Source organism: Echinops telfairi, unplaced genomic scaffold (assembly GCF_000313985.2).
Source record: "Echinops telfairi isolate 266 unplaced genomic scaffold, ASM31398v2 ScPeMD7_655;HRSCAF=1070, whole genome shotgun sequence".
NCBI lineage: Eukaryota > Metazoa > Chordata > Mammalia > Afrosoricida > Tenrecidae > Echinops > Echinops telfairi.
The window spans coordinates 32,709,987-32,724,734 of record NW_022104553.1 but is presented as its reverse complement, the minus strand read 5'-3'; the positions used below and the strand labels follow the sequence as shown (position 1 = coordinate 32,724,734).

Sequence of the window (14,748 nt, the reverse complement as noted above, 5' to 3'; positions counted from 1 at the left end):
ATGTAGAGCTGTGCTCCATGCGAGTCAACTTCTCAGCCACTACGGTACAGCCCCCAATCCGCAAACGTGGTGATTCTAACATTTACTCTCTTCCCATTTTATCAATGATTCCTCTGTCAAGGTCAAATATATAGGTGCTTTCCTTCCCAGAGTCTTTGTGAGAGGAAAGGACGGGAGGGGGACAAGAACATACTCCTGGGCCTCAAAGACTCCATGGGTGAGCACCCTTGCCTTTCGGAAAGTTCTCCCACTCACAGGACAATCAATGTCTTTCTTTAGAACCAACGTTTGGGGAGAAGAGAGACATCCAAATCACTGTTGGAAATGAGAACCTCCTCTTTATTCCACACACATCGATATAGAAACTGGCTTGTCGAGCTTGGAGAGGGGAGGGAGCGGGACCTGGCCCTACCTCTGGGGAGGACGATTTAGTTTCTGGTGACCGGGCCTCTCACCAACTGGGAACCGAAGAGACCTGACAAACACCCAGTCGGTTCCAAATTAGAGGGTGGGAATCACAACAAGAGGCGACTCCTTGTCAAAGTAACTATCCACTTGAGGTAGGCTCTTCCAGGCCAGCTCCAAGAGCCCATACTGGGCAATGCCCGTGGGAAGGATGGTGCGCACGTTGTTCTGCCCAGGGACTGGCACCACCTCCTGGAACTGCACAGGACCTCTGGGAGTGTGAGAGCCCCCACAATACACACAGTACAACAACCGCTCCCCCGGAACTAGCTCCACGGCTGATGCTAGGGCCTCCTTGTAGATGACTGCTTGAGCTCTGGACTCCTCTCGTAGCAGAAGGTCCTGTAGCAGTTTCTGGATCCGGGAGGACTTCAGCTGGTACAGGTCCATGAGCTGGTTGAATTGCTCCATCCACGCGGTGCTGTCTTTTGCATATTGCTGCTGCAGCATCCGCAAAATGTGGTACAGGGCCACAAATGTCTCCCATTTAGGTACCTGTACCTCTTCCCTTTTTTTAGTGATGGGCTTCTTCAACTTGGGCAATTTTGGAAACCTGCTCTTACCCTTTGACGTCCAGAAATCCTTTCCAAATATCGATGGTTGGGTTTGTTTGTCCACAGGGGCCCAGGCAGGATAAAACTGTTGCCACTCCATCTCCCTGAGAGCACTGGACACCTGTTGTGCCTGCCTACTTCTACCGGGCCCTTCTAAAAAATGCCAAGCCATAGTTGTTGGCTCTGGGATCCTCTGGCTAGCTAATGGAGACTCTGGTGTGGGAACAGCCACAGGTTGAAGCCAGCCCTTTGCTACCTTTCCTCTTATAGGCGGTATCACTTTCAGATGTTTTTTGCCCACGATGTCCTCATGGGCTTTGGGGCTGCCGGAGCCTTGGGCTTCTAAGAGCTGTGTGTGCTGGTACACAATGGTTTGGAGTTTGGCCAGCTTCGTCCACTCAAAATTCCCCTTTGAGGTGAGGTCTCTGAGGACCTGGCCTAGCCGGTGGAAACTCCCCCTGGAAAGGTGCTCGCCTGCTTCTATCCGTTCTAAAACCCGGTGGAGCCAGTCCACCTCTAAGACAGTCACCTCTGAATCCTCCACGGTTTGGGGGGCGGGTAAGCGCACATCTGTCTCCTCCGGTAGAGGTCCATGCTGTTGCAAAAACCACTTCCACTTGGCACCTGGTGGCTTCGGTTGGTGTTTCTGAGCCTCCAGGGCCTTCACAATTATGTGGCGTGTACTTGGGGTCTTGGGGACTTGTTCTTGGGACTCCAAAATGTCATCCCAAACGTGTAGCGATAGGGGCTCAGGTTCCTCTAACAGTTCTTGCTGCTTGTCCCGAAACCTCTCAGAGACTATTCGGGGTGACTCCTTCCAGGGCATGTGTTTCGGCATCCCTGGCACTGGTTCTATCTCCTCCCTCCCCAGAGTGATGGAGCTAAGTATCTTGGAGGGGCTTTGCATTAGAAATCCCACTTGGGTAGCACTTCTGGTGAGCTCAGGGCTTCTTCTTAGGGTAGGGGCTCCCACTTGGGTAGCACTTCCAGTGAGCTCAGGGCTTCTTCTTAAGGTAGGGACTCCCACTTGGGTAGCACTTCCGGTGAGCTCAGGGCTTCTTCTTAAGGTAGGGGCTCCCACTTGGGTAGCACTGCCGGTGAGCTCAGGGCTTCTTCTTAGGGTAGGGGCTCCCACTTGGGTAGCACTGCCGGTGAGCTCAGGGCTTCTTCTTAGGGTAGGGGCTCCCACTTGGATAGCACTGCCCGTGACCTCAAGGGGTCTTCTTACGATCAAAGGAATTATTTCCCTTCCTCTTAGGTGTTGGTCTTTTCTGTCTTTGTGTGGCATAAATAGTTTCTTGGCAAAGATCTCTTTTTCCTTGACAAGTTCTTCTTCAGATGAGATGCTCTTCTTTTCCTCCTCCTCTTCCTCACTCGAACTCTCCTCTTCCTCCTCTGAACTTAAGCTTTCCACCTCCTTATCACTGGTGCCTTCTTCTTCCTTTTTCTCCTCCTCCTCCTCTTCTGCCTCTTTCTCTTCCTTCCTCTCCTCTTCCTCTTCCTCCCCCTCTTCCTCCTCAGACAAACTCTCATGGTCAACGTCATCTAACAGGCTTTCCATTTCTCTAGGAAATAGCTCTTCCATTTCCACCTCCTCCCCTTGAACGGGTAGCCCTTCCTGTGACTCGACTCCCTTTGACTGCCGTCTCATCCTCCACCGCGCTTTAAAGAATGAGAGCTCCTCCTCTTCCTCGGCTGCTTCCTCCTCTTCCTCGGCTGCTTCCTCCTCTTCATAGGGGACTTCTTTCTCTGCCTTGGACAGTCGGTTTTCTTTCTCAGTCATGCGTTCCTCTTCCTTTAACAATTTCCTCACTTTCTTGGCTAGTTTTCTCTGCTTCTGAGCCAGTCTTTGCTCGCGTTTGGTTATTTCTGACTGTTCCTCAGAAAAATCCCACTCTTTGCCCTCAAGTTTAGTCTGTTCGTTGCTTAACATCCTCTCCTTCACAACAAGGGCCCTCTTCATCTTGGTCAGCTTGATTTCTTCCTGGGTTACTTTTGTTTCTTCCTTGATTAGATCTTGCAGTGCCTTTAAGAGTCTCCTGCCCTTGGGAATGCCCTTCTTCTCCTTAATCAGTTTCCTGACTGCTCTGGCTAACTTCCTTTCTTCCTGGGCGTAGATTCTCTCCCCTCCAGCAAGTTCCAGTTCTCTTTTGGCAATGTCCTTGTCCTCCGTGGCCAATACCCTCTCTTCCACCATCAGTATCCTTTCCTCTAGAGACAGCTTCTTCTTAATGTCCTCTAGTTTAGCAGACAGCTTATCAAACGCTTGGGTGTATTTGGGGGTTCCTGGAGGCTCGCTCTGGAAGAGCGTTTCCTTTTCTTCAACTACTTTCTTGTCTTTGGCCACGCTCACGAGTTTCGTGTTCAATGCCATCTCCTCCTTCGCAAGAGTCTGCTCATCTTTGGATGGTTTCTTCTTTTGAAACAGGGCCCTCCTCTTCATAGTTAGTTTCATTTTTTCCTGGGCATGTTTCTCTTGTTCCTCTGCCAGCTTTTCCTCTGCTTGGGTCAGTTTCTCCTCTAGTTGAGTTACTGTCTCCTTCTTCCGGGCAACTGCCTCCTTTTGCTGAGCCAGCATCTCCTCCATCTGACTTGTTTTCTCCTTGTACTTGTCCACGTTCTCCATCAAGTCCACCAATCCTTCTTTGCGCTGCCTGGCTTTTTCTTGGTTCTCAAGGAGGCCCTCTATCTTCTGAGCCAAGTTGGTCTTCGCCTGGGCCAACCGCTCCTTTTCTTGAGCCAGGGCTGTCTCTTTCTGGGCTAGGATTGTCTTGTTCTGCAGGAGTCTCTCCTGGTCCCGGAGCAAATTCTCCTTTTCCCCAATCAGTTTCTCCCTTGCCTTAGTCAGTTTCTTACTTCTCTCGTACAGTCTCTTCCTTTCCTCGGGGGGCTTGGCTGCGTCCTGAGCCAGCATCCTCTCTTCCTGAGCCAGCAGCTCTTCCTCTTCGGCCAGCCTTCTCTCCTCCTCCTCCAGTTCTTCGTCCTGCCAGACCAGCCTCTTCTCCTCCTCAACCAGCTCCTCCTGATCCTTCGCCAGGTTCTTCTCCGCCTCATTCAGTTCATCTTCTTTCGCAGCCAGTTGATCGTCTGCTTGAGCTAGCTCCTCCAATTCGCAGGCCAATTCAGTTTCTTTCTCTGTCAGTTTGTCCTTCTTTGAGGCCAGTTTTTCCCCTTCCTGAGCCAGTCGCGTCTTGATTTCAGCCAGTTTCCCCACTTTGGTTGTGAGTTTCTCTTCTTCTCTGGCCAGTGCCTCCAATTTCTTGGCCGCTTTCTTCCTTTTCTGGGCCAACTGCTCTGCTTCCTGGGTTAGAGCCTCCTCTATTTGGGCCAGATGTTCCTCCTCCTGCGCAATTTCCTTCTCCATCTGACTCCTGGGACCCTGTTCCTCGGCCATTTTCCGGTATTCTCGGGCCAGTTTCATTTCCTCTTGGGCCAGTTTTCTCTCTTCTTGGGCCAGCTTCTCTTCTTCTCTGGCCAGTTTCTTCTTGGCACTGGCTCGTTTTTTTTCAGTGTGGGCTCGCTTCTTCTCTGCCCAGGCCTGTTTCTGTTCTTGTTGGAGATGGCTCTGCTCTTCTGGGAGGACCTCTGCTTCCCCCTCCTGAGGTGTTTTTTCTCCCGGGGCCGGCTCTTCCTGATGCTCAGGAAGTTGGTCCCTGGGGCTGGCGAATAAGATCTTTTCCACGATCTCTCCCCACTCGTTCCAATTTCGCTGACTCTTGTCCTCGTCCAGTGTCGCCTCTTCTTCAAAGATCTTCTCTTCCAGTCCATGTTGTTGACACCAGCTGTCCCAGTTTTTCCGCCACTCGTTCCAGGATATCTTTGTCTCATCTTGAAACTTTTTCCACTGGTCCCACGAGTCCTTCCACTCCTGCCAAGCCAGCCTCCTCTCGTCTATCACTGGCTTCTCTTCTAGGCTCTCTAGTTCTATCATTTCTTCCTCTCCCTCTCCCTCTTCCTCTCCCTCTCCCTCTTCCTCTCCCTCTTCCTCTCCCTCTCCCTCTTCCTCTCCTTCTCCCTCTTTCTTTTCCTCTCCCTCTTCCTCACTCATGCCCCTCTCTTCTTTGGCCATTTCCATCTGTTTTTTAACCAATTTTAGTTCCTGCTTGGTCAATTTCTTCTCTTTCTTCGACAACTTCTTGTGAGCTTTCTTCTCTTCTTTCCGTGGTAGTCGTTTTCCCTTTGTTAGATCAGTGGGCTCTGAAAATAGAACTCTACCCTTCTTGGCTTTGGGGGAAACCACCCGTGTTTCTTCCAACTCTTCCCTGTCCTCTTGCACTTGATCTTGCTCCTCTAACACCTCTTCTTCTACGATGTAGTCTCTGATTGCTTCCTCATGGATGAAAATTGGTTTTTCCTCTGGCCAGACTACATCCCAGTCAAGGTCTTCTGGCCAGTCTTCAACTGATTCAAGGTCCTGGCTTTTCTTCTTCAAGATTTCCTGGAAGAGCTCCCAGCTGGGTTGCCGATCTGCCAGCATCTCCTGAGCCATGGCTGCTACCTCCGCACTTAGAGCTTCTGACATTTTTGTTTCGGAACCAGATATCCTTAGAGCCACGAGACGACATAGGTCCTCCCTCCATGATAAGCTCTCTCCGGTAGCGCCCTTGTGGCCAGCGAGTCCAGCGGCACCTCGCCCATGGGCCCTAATCTTGCTCACAACCTTCTCTTCCTGCACAGGAGGCAGAGGCTCCTCAATGGCAACTTCCAGTTCCTTTTTCTTTGGCTTGTACTTCTTGGCGAGTTTTCGAGCTGTACTTTTCTTGCCTTTTTTTTCACGTATTTTCCTCAGCATCTTTAGGGTCAACACGACGTGATCCTTGGAAGGTTCTCTCTCTGCAGATTGCTCGGCATCTTTTGCAGCCTTGATCATACTTATGGAAGAAAGCTTGCTGGTGGTCTCCTCTGCCTCAGTTGGACCAGCTTCGCCCAGTTCGCTTTCACCTTCTTTCAAAGCTGACACTGAGGTTGCCTGTTTTGAAATTCTCTCTTCTTTCTTCTTGAGGCTCCGCAACAGCTTTCGTGCTGCCAGGAGAAGCAGGAAGTGGAGGTAAGGAAAGGAGGTTAGGAAAGCATCCACCACCACTGCCCTTGGGCTTATTTTGATTCCCAGTCACCCTAAAGGTCCCCTTTGGGTCTCTGAGACTGAACATCTTTGTGAGAGCAAGTAGCCTCCCGGTTATCCCTTGGAGTGACTTGTGGGCTTGGACCGATAACCGTGGGGCTCACTGTGCCAGCAGGGCCCCAAGGAAAGCAGGGGAGGTTCTAATGCTTCCCTTCATCCATGATGGGTGACACTACCGGGTCAGTCACTGGACTCACGGTTTCTTGCGGGGGAGGGGATATGGCAGGGGAGGTTGGTGGGAAATGGGGAGCTAGTAAAAGTCAGTTAGAAGAAAGGAGAAAATGTTCTAAGATTGATTATGGTGATGACTGCTTGATTCTTGATATGATTGAATTACTGGATTGTATGATATGTGAATTGTGTGCCAAGAAACTCCCTGCCATCGAGTCAATACAGACTCACAATGATGCTAAAGGACAGGGTCGAACCGCCCCTGTGAGTTTCCGGGACAGTTACTGTTCACGGGAGGAGAAAGTCTCCGTCTTTCTCCCATGGAGCTGCTGGTGGTTTTGAACTGCTGGCCTTGCGGATGGCAGCCTTACTTGTAACCACTACACCACCAGGGCTCCTCTCATGTGCTAAGAAAACTGTTTCAGTAAATAAGTAGACCAATGAATGAATGGATGGATGAAACTGTGATATAAGGTGTGACCTAACAAGAACTGCCTAACGTAGTAGCAAAACAGGCTCAGGAGGCCTAAAAAGAAGGTGTGAGACTTTCTCGCTTCATTCAAAGCCCTCCCAAGTCCAAGGGTATTATGGGTATTGTGGTCCATGGTGTGCTGTGCCTTGCGATCCACTGGGGTTTGGGTAAATCCTTCCTAGGAAGGATCCTTTCTGTGAACAAATGCTTCCACTGATCTCTATTTTCACCTAGATTATCTTTGGACCCACACGAGCCCTTAGCTCCTCTCTCTCTGGGGGCCCATAGAGTGTAAACCAGATCGCCCCACACATACTTTGCTTTTTGCCTCCTACTCGGCTCCGTTTGGGGCCTCTGCTGGCCTTCGTGGCCACTTCAGTGGCCTCAGGAGTGGATAGATCTTCAAAGGGCCGAAGGGAAGACGTCTTTGAGACATACAAAGAAAAAGCAGGCATTTCGTTTTCCTGTGACAAGGTTAAGTTCTCATTCAGCCGCTGCGCTACTTGAGTATGAAGGATTTGGAGATCTGCTGCCCGCAGCCCCAGAAGATGGTCCAGGGTTTCTTCTCCAATGACCTCATGCCTGTAAAAAGCCCAAGAAGAGAAAGGATCGTGCTGCATCAAGGATGAGGGGGTGGGGGTGGGGGTGGGGAACAAAATGGAAAGAACTGCTATGACCCAGGCACAAGGTTTGGCCAAGTAGCCAGAAGGGGCAGCGTCTGTCCAAGGGGGTTGTCCAGAGCAAAGGACATCTAGAAAAACACCATCATGGCAAAGACGGTGTGAGCTCTGTGGGTTGAAGGGGTGGGGGAGGGAAAGCGATACAGGAGCAGGAGGGGGAATGAAGGATGGAGTCCCCAAGGGAATTGCCGGGATCACCAAGGAACTGGGGAGAAGCGGTGAAAGAGAAGACAGAGCTAATAAGCTGGGATAATGAGAAAATGAGGGAAGGAAGGAAGGAAGGTAGGAAGGAAGGAGGGGAGAGATCAAATGGGTCAAGGGGAGAAAAGACAACCTTGAAGCTGGTAGCAGACGGACGAAGCAACAAACAACTTACTGCATCTCCTGGAAAGTATCTCGGCTCTGGATGAAGCTTAAGAGTGAACTCTTGGAGTGAATCCCAGTGTCAGTCATGAGGTTCTGGGCCTTATCCCTCACCCATTGGTCCTTGTCCATCAACCCTTGGGCCAGGGGTATGGCAAAGAGATGGGTCACCATGCCCAGGCGCTTCAGCCCTTCCCAGGCTAGTTCCCGGATCAGTGGATTGGAATGGGTTGTGTCATCCAGAAGGCGGTGGGCTGTCTCAGAGCGCAAAGAGGGAGAGACTTGATAGGCGGCAAAGATCTGACCTAGTGCCCCAACACAGTATTGGAACTTCAGTGGGTTAGCGTGGATCATAATATTGAGGATCGTCTCAATCAGGCTATTAATAGCAATCTCACTCATCTTTCTTCCCAGCCAACTGCGGTTTCCGGAGTCTCTCAGCACATTGTAGGTTATGTCCTTGGACATCCTCATTCCTAAGAAGTCTTCATCTTCTTTCTCTTTTGGAAGGTCCTCCACATCACTTAGTGCTCTTGACTTATTATACCAGAAAAAGAATTGAGTCTTGTCCCATTCCAAGTCCCGCTGGGGTGGGTGCAGGCTGCACTGTAGATATATTGGGCTGCCCTCTGGCCAAAGGCGGGCCCGGATCACTGAATTGGGGATGTAACCATCAGGGGCAAGGGGCCATTTCCGCCCACTCCCGAAGTAGTAGTGTAATATCCGGTAGGGGTTGAGCCCATCCCAGCCAGTCAGCTGTAGTTGCGGAGGGACCATGAAATGGGCATGGCGTTGTTGGCCCTTCACCCGCACTAAACGAAGTTCCTGAAGAGGCACAGAATCGTGTTTGTGGGTAGACAGCAATACGGGGCTTCCTCCTTCTTCCTCTTCTATGACATGCGGCACAGTCTGGTCAAAGGCAATGGCACGTTTGTTGATAAGACATGCCAAGCCCACTAACTCCTGTTTCCCATGCCCAAGGTAGACATACTTGGGCACAAACATGGTCTCAAAGGAGAAGAAGAAGCTCGGCATGAAAGGCTTAGGGCTCTCCACGACTTCGTCTGGGAGGCTCATGAAGGCCAGGCGGACCAGCATGTTCGGAGGAAGCAGTTTTAGACAGGACACCAGATAGAGGCTCTGGTTGAAAGTCATAAGCAGGTCACCCCGGTCGTTTGCAAAGCAGAGTGGGCCAAAGTGCAGCGAGGAGTCCAGCATGGCTATGAGTCGCCCGTGAAAGTCCCAGAGCCGGACAGAGCCATCAATGCCACCTGTGACAAAAAGGCTCAGGGACAGGCAGACATCAAAGGATGCGATGGGACACTGGTGTAGGGGCAGGGTCTCTATGAACATAGAGCCTTTCTTTGACTCGGTGGACAGGACGTCACGGAACTTCCAGAGGCGCAGGCAGTTGGTCTCCGTGATGGCACCCAGAGACTTGGGCATGAGTATCAAGTATTTTAGGCGGCAGCTGCTCAGGATGCTGGCGAGGGGCCGCAGGAGTACCCTGGTCCCATCGAGCACAACCTCCGAGAGGTGTACATAGTCATCCATTCCATAGGAGCACAGCAAAGAGCTTTCTCGGTCACCATAAAACCCTTGCGACAGAGTTGAAAGGGCCAAGATGGCCCCAAAGTGCACGAATTTCTTGATTCGGGCACAGCTGTGCTGGGAGAGTACCCTTATCACACCACTCTGGTGCCCAGAGAACATCAGCCCTTCGAGACCTCGGCCCAGGTGGAAATGGCCATAGGCCAGGCACTGTACTAGGTCCCCAGAATTTGGTGAGGTGCTTAAGAGGTACTTGGCTGGGCAAGGGCAGCGGGTGGTATCAAATACGAGCACCTCGGAGCTGCCCATTGCCACAAAGAGCTCCTCTCTGTCCGAGTCATAGGCCCAGTCCACTGCCTTGTCCAGGATGGAGAAGGGCCAGGTGAGGAGGAGGAGATCCCCTGTTTGTGGGCTCATGAAGCGCAACAAGCCATCCTCGGTTGTGCACAGGATCCGGTGCCAGTTCTCCCCGCAGCAAACCCGGCGTAGCTGCAGGGGAGCAGAGCCGCAGACGTTGAAGAGATTATAGAAGCTGGGGAGACGGCGCAGGGAAAAACTGTGGGTGGTCTGGCAGAAGAAAGTTATGTTATCAATGAACTGCAGCCGGCACAAGTCCTCACCGAGCTCTAGCCGCCGCAGCAGGCTCCCCGAGGTGAGGTTCCACTCCTTGATTAAGCCTTCGCTGCCAGCGGTCATCAGAGTGTGGGCCTCTGGCCGGCTGCAGATGCATATCACCGACAAGGAATGGGCCTTGAAAATGTGCAGGAAGCGACCCCGGCTGAGGTTCCACACCTGGATCTCCCCGCCCTTGTTTCCAGCATAAAGGAGGCCTTGATCAACGCAGGTGAAGCAGCAGGTGATAGACAAGCCGCTGCTGTTGGAAATGAACTTCATTGCCTCTCCCAGCTGGCCCAGGCCTTGCCGATCAAAGGCCCTCACCACTGTCTCACACAGGGCTAGGAGGGTGCCATGGGGGCCATTCAGCACGATGTCCTGGACGAGCTCATCACCAGTCATGGAAATGACATGGGCCACATAGAGGCCCTTGCCACTCCGCTCGATGTTCCAGGTGACCACTGCTCCCAGGATGCCTGACAACAGCATCTTCATTTCTGGGTCGTAGCAGAGGCAGCTGATGTTGAAGCGGCAGGGCACCACACCCAGGGGTTTGAATGCCCGAAAGTGGTCCCCAAAGAGCCGCAGGCACATGTCCCCACAGTAAGCCACAAGGACGTGGAAGGAGCCTGTGTGGACCAAGGCTTGGATGGGTGGCAACCGTTCTGTCATGGTAAACGTCCGCTTCTCAACCATGTCGTCGTCTTTGTTCTTCATCCAGACTACAGCCTGAAAGAGAGCCAGACGGAGATTGCCTCTGAGAGATCCCAAAGGAAGAAAGGGCAGAATGTTCAGCTACTGTTCCTGTCCTTGTGTTTAGGAAGTATTGGAAAACTCTAGGGAGGTTTTACCCCAGGGGTGATGGAAGGTGGCAAGTATGGGAGAAGCAGAGAGCCTAGGACTCTTTTGCCTTACTTTCAGGGGTGATTATTGAGCCCTGGTGGCATAGTGGGCTATGAATTGAGCTGCTAGTCACAAGCTCAGCTGTTCAAACCCACCATAGGCTCTGCAGGGGAAAGATGAGGCTGTCTACTCCAGTAAATATTTCGTCTTGGAAACCTAAAGGGGCCATTCTCCTCTGTCCCATAAGGTTGGTGTGAGTCAGAATCGACTCGATGGCAGTGGGTCTGTTCTATTTGGCATGGAAACTGTAGGGTGAGGGGAGAACCCTGGATCCACTTTCGTTCAAGGATGTGAATTCGAGGGGTGTGTTTGCCCTCATCCATCTGGGGTGAGAGCTGTGCAGGCATGGCCTCCATAGGACACCCTAAGGAAGGGAGGAAGAGCTAGGCCGTTGTACCTGTATTTCTTTCATGGTGTTTGATACCCAAGAGAGGGAGGTGAAGTAGTTGGCATCACTGAAGTAATGGCATATGAGTGGCATATTTTGAGGATGACGAGACTCCTTGAACAGTATCTGAGAGCGGTCACTCAGCACAACTACTTCTGTCTTAGAGTCATCTAGAGGATCCTGGGGAGAGGCATGGGAGGAACCAAGAGGCCATGATACACATGAACTAAACATATTCTCACACATGTGACAACTGAAGGTAGTGTCCAAATCCATGGGTCAGTAGCACCCTATGGATCATCCCCGTCACACGTGCACACATACAACATACCACCTCCACAAGGATGGAACAGAGCCCTCAAGCATGCAGAGACTCAAACGCCTACAGGGCTTAGGTGAACACATCTTAAGAGGGTGAGCATAAGCAAAACCTGATGTCCCCCACAACCTCAAGCCACACCTGCCTTAGCTATCACCATGTGTCTAAGAATCAACAACAACAAACAAACAACACAGACTCATTCATAGTGACCCTACAGGACAGAGTCGAACTACCCCGTAAGTTTCCCAAGGCTGTGTTCACAGAAGCAGGCTGCCTCATCTTTCCCAGGTGGACTGACTGGAGTGTTTAACTGCCAAATGAATGGTGGGCAATGAGCTGCCTTCACTGCAACACCACCAGGGCTCCTTACCTCTGTGTCTAAAGGGTGCATGACATCATGAAAGGAGCAACCTTGAAGGGATTTCCCAGGTAAATGTCACAGCCACATGTACGCCAGAAGTCAGTGCAGCTGTCAGTTACTCAACCTGAAAGCTACATGTAAGATATCCAGGACACAGCATCCACCCGTCGGGGAGCCCTGGTGGTGTAGTGGTGACTGGCGTAGTGGGGGGCTGCTAAGCTAGTGGTGAACAGTTCAAAACCACCAGCTGCTCTACTGTAAAGTAGATTTGGTTTACCACAACCTTTTCAGAGAAAAAGAAAGAAAAAATTATTGAACGCTCCCCGCTGGTAATGAAAAACATCTGTACTCTAGCCCGGGATAATGGGTAGGCATCTATCTGCTTTTGAACCCTGCTGGCACCCCACCCCCCACTGGTGTAATGATGATGTGTTGGGCTACTAACTGAAAAGTCCGCAGTTCGAAACAGAGGCTTTCTTCAACCCACAGGAGTTCTACCCTGTCCTAGAGGGTGACCAGGAGTCAGGACAGACTCCACGGTAGGGAGTTGTGTTGTTGTTGGCTTTGGTACTCAGGGGCCACCAGCGGGCAGTATTTCCCACTTTGGGAGACTGTCCTGGTGCCTGTTCTCATCTTTCAGGTCTCCTCCGACAGTTGAGAGTCTGAAGCATCCTCTGACGGATTGCTTCCAATGTGGTCACCTTCCCAATCAAAATGTCCTTGGGCCCCTTTGGACATTGATGGCCTTTATCCAGCTTGCCTCCCACTGTCGTGGAACACTGGTGGCTCTTCTCAAGTGTGAGACAGACTGTGTCTAAACCTAAGGTTTACCTGACTCTTGTTGATGATGTCATTCACAAGGTGCTTAAAGTCCTTCACCAGGGGAATGAGTCTGGGGGAAGACATCGTGGTGATCACCCCCTGGGGCCTCTTCAGAACCTGTTGCTTCAAACACCTGTGGGGATCCAAAACAGGACAGCTTAGCCGCCACTGTCTGTTGTCTTCCCTCCGGGAGGTAGGAGTCAAAAGGCAAGACCCACGAGCTCTGTTTATTGAACACCCTCCTTTGAATGTCAGGAATTAAGCCCAAGACATACGTGCCTCACCTCACTGCATCCTCTTGGCAGCTCAGTGATTCCATTTGGGAAATGAGAGCAACCCAGGCTCCAAGAAGGTAAATACTGCCTCGGCCTCCCTCGCTCCGGTGCTCAGCACCCCACCCTGTGCCTATGGGGCTTTTCCTGCTGTCTCCCGACACCCCCTCTTGAGGCAACAGGGCATTCCTTGAATTTATTCAGCACCTCCACCTGTAGCAAGGAGGCTTTCTCCATGATAATATGGCATCTCTGCCAGTGGCAACAGGTCTTTCCTGCTGTTGTTCGGCAGCCCCAAACATGGCAGTGGGTCTTCCCCCACCATTGTCCAGCACTCCATGCACAGAGCTATACTCGATGCCTGCAACCTCCCCACTTGTGTGCCCTGAGAGGCCCACCAGACCTGCCCTCCAAATTGGGAATCCCAGCTGTCTAAGGAGAGTAAAAGTCTAATGAGAGAAAGAAATAGTCCAATTCTCTGGCATAGTTGACTTTAGGCAGCCCACTGATGCATTCCTGACAGCCCCCAAAAGAGAGAGCCCAGGGCTTTTTGACTCCCTGGAAATGGCACCAAGCTTCTCCAAAATGACACACAGACAGCAACCACCCACAACAACCCAGACCAAGAAAAAACAAACAAACAAAAAAACAAACGCATTTTCAGAAGAGGTCCTGAATCTAGCGCCATGCATAGACCAAGCAGAAGTTGGGCTACCACAAAAAGAAATCTTCAGGTGTCTGTTTGGAGCCATACAAGACATGAGGGAAGCATTACACAAAAAGGATGAAACAATCGAGGAGATAAAGCCCACATACCAAAGGGAAACACAAGAGCTAAGGGACAAGCATCAAAGGGCAATACAAGAGTTAAGGGATGAAGTAACAAAAGCAAATAACAAGTTAATAGGCTTTGAGAACAGATTAGAAGAAGTTGAGAATCGTTTCAGTGACCTTGAGGATAACCAGGCAGACTCCAACAAATGGGAGAAACAGTCAAAAAGATAATCAAAGAAACAGAAAAAAACCTGAGAACAATGTCGGATGTTATGAATAGGAACAATATTAGAATAATTGGTTTCCCAGAACTAGACCATTCAAAGAAGTCAACAGCAAAAATAGAGAGGCAATTCCTAGAGGAAATTTTCCCAAGCTTAATGAATGAGAATCAGGCAACCATCCAGGAAGCAGAAAGGACACCACCAGCTTGACTGAATCCAAGGAAGAATTTGCTGAGGCATATAATATTTAAACTATCCAACTTTGAGGAAAGGAGAAAATCATGACAGCAGCTAGGGGGGAAAAGGTACCCAAATAAGAATATGCTCAGACTTATCAGCAGACACCATGAAAAGGAGCAGAGAGTGGAGCAACCTCTTCCAAAAGTTGAAAGAAAACAATGCAAACCCCAAAATCTGATATCCAGCCAAATTATCCATCAAGATAGACAGCAAAGTAAGAGTCTTCTTGGACGAGGAAAAACTCAAAGAATACATTAAAAGAAACCCAGCTCTACCAACAACAACAAAAAAATCCTTGCCGACCCAGTGTGATCAGAAGAACAACATTCACCAAGCACAAAGAGGAGACTACCTACCACAAAGGGCAACTCCACCCAGAGGTCAACACAGTGAAAACAGCCCCCAAGATAATATGACCTTAATGGGGGGGAAAGGGCAATAATGAACCA

General features: G+C 50.7%; 1 protein-coding gene across 1 annotated transcript; it reads right to left on the bottom strand.

Annotated features, from left to right (window-relative positions):
• Positions 1-501: 501 nt before the first annotated feature.
• On the bottom strand, positions 502-12,873 carry WDR87 (WD repeat domain 87). Its single transcript, XM_013008048.1, has 6 exons — positions 12,799-12,873; positions 11,294-11,464; positions 7,841-10,722; positions 7,101-7,366; positions 5,064-6,041; positions 502-4,958 (listed from the first exon to the last, which is right to left on the bottom strand). Exons 1-6 carry the CDS (start codon positions 12,871-12,873, stop codon positions 502-504), a joined length of 8,829 nt encoding a protein of 2,942 aa, XP_012863502.1.
• Positions 12,874-14,748: the final 1,875 nt, after the last annotated feature.

What these genes read in the sequence shown, in the direction of transcription:
- WDR87 (XM_013008048.1), bottom strand. Translation starts at nt 12,873, where the DNA reads ATGTCTTCCCCCAGACTCATTCCCCTGGTGAAGGACTTTAAGCACCTT. An exon ending in ACACCATGAAAGAAATACAG is followed by an intron (nt 10,723 to 11,293) that starts GTACAACGGCCT and finishes GCTCTCTTTCAG; the next exon opens with GCTGTAGTCTGGATGAAGAA. An exon ending in CAAAGAAGAGAGGGGCATGA is followed by an intron (nt 4,959 to 5,063) that starts GTGAGGAAGAGG and finishes AGGGAGAGGGAG; the next exon opens with AGGAAGAAATGATAGAACTA.